The 7,918-nt window shown below is 30.5% G+C and overlaps 1 protein-coding gene across 2 annotated transcripts; it reads right to left on the bottom strand.

Moving 5' to 3' along the window:
* Positions 1 to 1,359: 1,359 nt before the first annotated feature.
* LOC124934311 lies at positions 1,360 to 5,978 on the bottom strand. Of its 2 annotated transcripts, none has more exons than XM_047474822.1 (11): positions 5,784 to 5,978; positions 5,454 to 5,582; positions 5,205 to 5,359; positions 4,991 to 5,084; positions 4,749 to 4,819; positions 3,884 to 3,990; positions 3,430 to 3,551; positions 3,135 to 3,223; positions 2,172 to 2,231; positions 1,871 to 1,978; positions 1,360 to 1,752 (listed from the first exon to the last, which is right to left on the bottom strand). In XM_047474822.1, exons 1-11 carry the CDS (start codon positions 5,902 to 5,904, stop codon positions 1,633 to 1,635), a joined length of 1,176 nt encoding a protein of 391 aa, XP_047330778.1. In that variant the 5' UTR covers positions 5,905 to 5,978; the 3' UTR covers positions 1,360 to 1,632. The 2 variants fall into 2 exon arrangements, with proteins under 2 accessions (XP_047330778.1, XP_047330779.1); XM_047474823.1 differs by having other exon boundaries at positions 5,454 to 5,579; positions 5,784 to 5,977.
* Between the last annotated feature and the right edge of the window lie 1,940 nt (positions 5,979 to 7,918).

Raw genomic sequence — 7,918 nt, 5'->3', positions numbered from 1 at the left:
TTTTTCACATTAAAGATGATATTCTCTTACTTATGAAAATGTTTAATAATAAATGATAAAATAATGTATGTAAAATAATATCACATAGATCATAAGTCTAAAAACAATCTTATGTAAATTAACAAAAAGAAATACAAATTTGATTTTTCTATTTGATTAAGATCCTAATTACAGCAAAATGTGAATTTTTACATAGACTATTATAGAATAAGGACCAATATTAAAGGGCAGTTAATGATACTTTGGTTGATAGCTAGTTAGGTCTTGTAATAAACCTTGATAAGCTATAAAATAAATGGATTTGGGTTTGATTTTACACAAGGAAAACATAATACTTCCATTGATTTGATATTCAGAACTATACATGTTTGGACAGATCGAAAAGGAGAAAATTTCAGAAAATAAACCCAGATCAAACAAGCAAGCCTAGCTAGCTCGCTCTAGTAAAAACAAGAGCCAACTAAGAAATCATTAAAATTGTCTGGATAAAGCTAGCTAGCTAGCTATTGCCAACGGCCAGGGATGAGTGGTGGTGGAGGAGAAGGTAGAAGCGGCGGAGAAGGGTATGCCGGCGTTGGTTCATGGACATGGAAGCAATCTTGCAGCAGCCAGCACCAGCAACAACATATGCAGTTCGTGCTGCAACAAATTAATTAATAATCAAATCTCATCCATATATACATACATACATGATTAATAATTGTGTATATATGAAAGAGAAAGAGATAAAAACCATGTATAAAAGGTGTAACAGATGTTATGAACAAAGTTACCCAGTAAACATCCCCTTTCTCCTCCTCCCGGCGCCACCGCCGGCGCCGGATATTGATTTTCCCATCCACCGTATGACCAACTCATTTTTATGAGAGAGAAAGAGAGAGTAATTAAATTACCAACCGCCCCACCATTTTCCGACGATTATTTATTAAGGCTGATCGGATCGGACTGCACGTGTCTAAACATCTCTCTGCATGCACCCACCGTTTGCCACGGGCTTGTTTGATTTTGATTTCTTTTTGAATATTTTATTTTGATTATTATATTTCAAATAAAGAAAAACAAGAGAAATAATTTGGGAAGGAATTATATTAAAGAAATATTGTTTTCAAATAAAAAAATTACCCACAAAATCTAATTTAAAGGCGATCAAAATGTTGTATAATCATTTCGAATGAAGGGGACTAGTTCTCAATAATTAAAAGAAAAATCTATCTATTTTCTGTTTTTTTACATTAGTAAATATATAGATATACCTGCTTAAAATATGTTTAATTATATTTTAAATGTTTCTAAAGCAATAGATCATTAAATTATTCTAAATAAAAAAAAGTTAATAGTTTGTATTAGCGACTTTTAATAAATAATACAAAGTCTCGAATACGTGACATGAACATTGTTTAACTCAGCAAATGAACTGAAATGTTTTTGTTTGTTCAACATTAGACACAACATTTTCATTTGATGCATCAAAAACCATCTGCACTGGGTTTTATGTTCTTGAAAAGAGCTAGCATTTATAAAATTACATAAATCAGAAAAGTTAACGCTACCCTTAAGCGTATAACGTCGATCGCCTGCTTCCTAACTGAAAAATGATTGAGCTGTTGTTTGAATTTGGCCATAACCGTTCTCTTAACCAAGAATAGCTACTTTCTGGGTCAGATCTTCCATTTTTACATCAGCTTTTACACCCATGCCTGTTAGACTACTAAGCATTGTTGTGATGGTGTTTTGTAAAGCAACTGCCAAGGCCTGGACCATACCAAAATGGACAAAAAAATGGAAAGAATTTTTTTCAATTAGAATCTCTTTTTCGACATTCAATATTATTCGGTTCATGCAAAATGGGGAAATAGCATCAATTGATTACCTTCCTGTGTTCGTCGTCTTCTTGTCGCTTAATAACATCCAAAGGCCAATTGTTAACCAGCTTTTGAAGTTCAAGCATTATATCAGGCTTCTTGGAATCTGGTAATATCTGCATATTTCAATAACCAGAAAATCTCAGAAAATGAAAACAGTATACCAACAGAACAGATATAACACTAAGAGTGCCTCAATATCCATCAATTGTAACATGTTGTGATTTAGAAAGTAGCAACTACAGAAAATAACCATAAACTATCTAGTTGTTCATAAATTCTATCTAAAATATTGTTCTTAGTTGAAACCTGGTTGAGACTTTGAATCAAAGTAGCAGCTTCCTGCGGCTTATTTTCAAGTAGCATACCCTGCAAATGCAAGAAAAAGTTGTTACATTATTCCATATAAAAAAGCTCCCGGGACATCGAATCTCAAAATAAGCATATGTAATACATTATAATAATACAAACCCTCCTACCTAAGACATCGAAGGTCTCAAGTTCAATTCCTCTAAGTTAAAGAGGGATCACCCACAAGAATAAACCGGGGTCACAAAAAAGAAATAATAATGATAATACAAACCCTAATTACATATGATAAGTTGTTAAACTTAGCAGGTGCACCATAGGTCAATCCAATTTTCCCTATTTCTCTCAAAATTTTCACAAAAAGCTCATCATCATACAAACAACTTTCATCATGGCACATAATAATGCATCACCTCTGAAAAGCCATAAAAGAAATCCATATTTACTACTCTCAGCGTCCCATTTGTGGCATCTTTAATTTTAGAAAGCAAGTCCCAAATGATTTGATCTCTTCAATGAATTCATTCACAATTTAATAAGACAATCTTCAAATTATTATAATCATCTATTTTTACTTTTTCAAATAAATAATATTTTATCTCATTAACCCCAATATTAATCAGGGTAATTTCTTTTGAGATTCGAACATGATAGCCCAAGCTAGTGCCCCTTATTCCAAGTCTCTTGCCACTTATAACCATTACTTACTTTTTATCGTTCTCTTTACTTTTTAAGAACATTTTAGTACGTACTAAGTAAAATCTCATATCAACCTTTCTTGAAATTCACCCAAAACCGTAAGGTTCCCACAAAATTGAACAGATGGAGTAGTAAATAGGAAGAAGATATATTAATTACAATAGGCCTATGATTTCTTGATAGGAGAGTCACAGTAACTAAAAATGATCTTGTCATTATATGTATGTTGGAAACAAATCTTATGATTCATGAACAGTAAGGTACCTTGGAACAAGAAAACACGCTCACGAGAGTATGTTGCTTTGTGGTCTCTGACCTCAAGGTATCAATTTTCCACAGAGAATCAACATCTCCTATAAATTGAGTGGACTTCAAAGTGTTAATAGATCCATTAACAGAGCATGACAAATATGATGATCTCAGGGTATCAATCATGAAGGTATGGAAGATAAGAAAAAAAATTATGCGAACATAAGATGATTAGATAGGGTCAAATAGAAAACAAAATACGGATGTATCTGTAGTATGGTTATTCAAGAAAATGAAGTGTGTTTAGAACCTCGTTTTGCTGCAAAGTCCATCCATGTATCAAATGAGGTCCTTCTTAGCTTCACCCCACCCTTGATAAACCTCTTTGCATATTTAGATATTAGTTCCCAGCTATCCGTGTTGGAACAAATACTGCCATAATTCATAAAATTCTTTCCTTTAGATAAGAAATGAAAATCAGTTCACAAATTTCATGGAATTAGACAAATTGCACGTCAAATTGCACATTCAACCATCACATGAAGAATACCTCATGGTTGTTCTTTCCTTTTTAGTGTAGAATTCATCAAAATCAACACAAACAAAAGAATTCAGAAATTGCCGCAGAAGTTTTAGAAGTAGTCAACTTCAGGATTTTCCTTTCTAAAAGAACAATAATGAAAGTTTATTTATTAATACTTCAAGAATCTCCTTTCTTTCACTTTTTGGGTGGGGTTTATATCAAATGGAGACTCCATATTTACCTAAAGACAATATCTGCTGTACCAGGCTGCAATGGCAAATCATTTCTCTTAATAAGCTTCATTACATCTTCCATTAGTTTGACATCATCCTTTTGTTTTGCATACATCTGCAATTAAAACAATAAAAAATAAAAATAGGCATGCAAATTTGAATCAACTATCCCATAGTTGTCAATAGCGTATAGCGCTAAATAGCGCCAAAGCTTCTCATGGCTATAGCGTAAAGCGAATAGCGTAGCGAGGGCTATTTGAAAATAAAGCGCTAAAACATGTAAATATCAAAAATAAAAAACATCACAAAATTAAAAGTTTAAAACATAAAAACCATTAATTCTTAAACTACAACAAGTTCAAAACATAATCTAAAATTCATTGTCATCATTTTCTTCATCAAGATCGAGATCATCTTCTTCATTTGAAATTGCATAATGCTTGGCATCATTTTCTTCTTCACTTTTTTAAGAGAAGAGAAAGAGAAGAATTGGAAAAGTCTTAAGAGAAAAAAGAACAAGAGATAAAAATAAAAGAAAAGAACATTGAGAAGACGAAGAGTCATAAAAAAAATAAGGAAAAAATAATAAAATAAGGAAATAAAATAAGATAATTTGGGAAATTTGAAAAAGTCAAATAAATAATATATATATATATATATATATATTTTAAAAGCGCGCTATAAGAGGGCTATAGCTATTGGCGCTATGGGCGCTATAGCTAGAAAGGCGGCGCTATTTGAAAGTGTGTAGCCTATAGCGCCTTATAGCTACAAGGGGGCGCTACGCTACGCTATTCGCTATAGCTAGCGCTACGGGCGCTATTGACAACTATGAACTATCCAAATATCATTAGAAGAATATGAGAAAAGTACCAACAAATGGTGAGCAGATGGAATGCTAGGAGATATCCCAAATAAATTATGTTTTGACAAGGTCTTCTTGCCTGTAGACATATTGAATAGGTTTTAAATATGAAAATCAGGAATAACTGGATCATAAAGAACACATTTTGGAATCTGAAGCTAACTGGATCAATAAAACGCTGCCATCAAAGTGAGGACTTCTCTTTGATGTCAAAAAAGAAAAAAAGTGCAACCTAAGAAACATAGCATACCATAGTCAATAGCCCCTACTCTTACACAAGCCTTGGTGACTTCTCTGCAAAGACTTTCATTAAAATTTTCATGAATTCTAAGATTCGACAGGCGCTGCACAGAAAACAGAAGTTAGAAATGCTGCAAAACTCCCTGTCAGACAAGAACAATGTCCAATCGTATTATGTACAAAGAAAGAAAGATAATCACAAGGTTACATAGAAACAAACTCACAAAGACTCGAAGCCGTTGTAACATGTCAAAGAGAAGCTTGATATCATCGCGGTTGGCACAAGTTTCCATGAGTGACCACAGCCAAGCATTCGGAGACATAGTTCTTTTTTCCACCACAGACTTAAAAATCTTATCATATATTTCCTTCACAGAGTCTGCAGTAAAGTTATTTATACAACAATTTTTTCTTATCATCTCGCTTCAAATCCCTAGAAACTGAAATTGAATCCAAACAACAAGAAAAAGTACCAGTTGAATTTCCAGGAATTACACTCGTCGTCGTCTCCGATGAGTAAAATGACTTCTGCATCATTGTCCATGAACTTGCAACACTTTGAATTGTATAGCACGGCAAACCACGATTATGATGAATACCTACTACACATTCCTTAATCTTAGTTGATTACCTATTAATTTTCTAATTTCAGCTTCAGTTCATTCATGTATAAGTATCACTTTACATTTACAATGTATAAGATCAAAATCAGAAAGTCATTGTTTCCGCGAATGATTGAAATGTTCTTACATCAGTTTAAACGACGTCCTAACATAAATAAAGAGAGAAAATGCGATACATGCCTGATAAAACATCGGTGGATCGCTTGGGAGATTGCGAGGCTTCGGAAGGAGTTCCGGAGAAGAGAAGCCGTGGTTGTCTGAGTGCCGGAGCAAGGCGGCGAGCTCTCGAGAGGACTTGCATTCTTGAGAGAGCACGAGCGATGAAGGGAGGATGGAGGTCGGATTTGGGCGACGGCGGGGAAGATGAAGAAGAAAGAAGGAGAAGGAAGGATTCAACTTTGCATTTTATATAAATCTGTACCTGATTTATATAAAATGTGTCAATTGGGTAACATATATTTCTTTTTGGTCCAACATTTTTATTATCTTTATTTTAAAGTTTTTTGTAAATTAAAAAAATATATATTAAATATTTTTTGAATCTATATGCATAATATATAAATAAATAAAATGTATTTTTAATTAGGATCACTATAATTTAAGTAATAAAGTTTGTTTCTATGTTATGTTTGTAAATAAAAAAATTAGGTTTAATTCACTAAAATTATTTTTATTTTATATATTTATAAAAAATAATTAATAGTTTAAATTTGATTTTGTAAGGAATAATTTCATTATAAATAAAAAATTCTCATTTTTTAAAATATAATAAATTATTTAAAATTAAAAATTAGATATATATATATATATTTATATAATACTATTAATTATTTTATTATGAATGGTGGTGAAAATTACATATATTGAAGGTATATCGAAAATACTGTACCGTAATATATCAAAAATACTGTACCGTAATATATCGAAAATATCGACTTTTAAGGTATACCGAAAAAAGTTAAGGTATGATACCGATACCGTAATTATTGGTACAATAAATGTATGAGATTTTTAAAATTTTGGTATATCGAGATATACCGAAATACTGAAATAGGATTGATTTTTTTTAAATTAATATATTTTTTAGGTATCAAAGTATATAATACCGATAAGTATATCGAAATTAAGGTAAGGTAAAGGTATAAAATTTTTTTATACCAAAATTAAAGTATAAATTAAGGTATATCAAAACAAAGTATACCGAAATCAAGGTAAGGTAAAAGTATGCATTTTTTGCATACCGAAATTTTAGGTAAGGTATAAGGTATGGATAAAATATTAAGGTATACTGACCCACAATTTGGTAATGACTTGGCATAATTTATTCGCTTAAAAAATTAAATATTTCTCTCTTTCCTCCCACTTTTACATTTTCAATTTCTCCCACTTTTACATTTTCAAATCAGGTGGTGATGCTAAGTCATTCTCTCACCAAATTCCCTCTCTCTATCCCTCCTCATAATTAATAATCCAAATTAAAATTATTAATTATTATATTTTTTATTAATATTTTAAAATTATTAATCATTCTATCTAATTAATATATATATATATATATAAATTCATAAAATTATGTTAGTTTGAATTGTATGCTTTGTTTGTGATGTAATTCATTTGTCTTGTTGTTTTGTTTTTTATAAATTAGATAAACTCAGTTTAAGTTTTTTATTTTTAAAATTTTTTTAATTTAAATAATGTTAAGTAGTTTTATTACAAAAATAAAAATTTCATAAAATATAATAAATACTTTTAATATATATATCAGAATGAATTTGTTATTTTTTCAGTTCATCATTCCCTCTAAAATCCTCTCCCAAATTCTATTCCTAATCATTTCTCATATTTAAATATATATTAAAAATAAAAATATTAATTATTATAATTTTATAATTTTATATTTAAATAATTAATAAATATTTTGTTAAAAGAATTATAATTTTTTTAGTTTTTTATTATTATTATTTAAACTTATTTTGAATTGAGTTAGCAACATGACTTTATTTTTTAATAAATTTATTTAGCACAAGTACGTCAACGATGTGGTTCGGCATCCTCTTTTTAAGAATCGGTAGTCATGTGATACACGATCTTGTCAAAAAGAAATTACTAGTAAAAATGATGATGGCAGTTTAATATGTCCGTCGTTGTTTATAAAAGAAAAAACTGTAGGACATCAAATATACCTCAATAGCCACGGGATTTTTATTCGGTAGCCAAATTGTATTTTTATCAATAAATTATATTTTAAATAAATGTAAGGAAGAAAACCTAGCTAGCAATATCTTCTTTAAGTTACGATTCTGCTACTTGAAGAA

The sequence above is a fragment of the Impatiens glandulifera genome, chromosome 4, assembly GCF_907164915.1.
Source record: "Impatiens glandulifera chromosome 4, dImpGla2.1, whole genome shotgun sequence".
NCBI lineage: Eukaryota > Viridiplantae > Streptophyta > Magnoliopsida > Ericales > Balsaminaceae > Impatiens > Impatiens glandulifera.
This window is presented reverse-complemented; position numbering and strand designations above follow the sequence as displayed.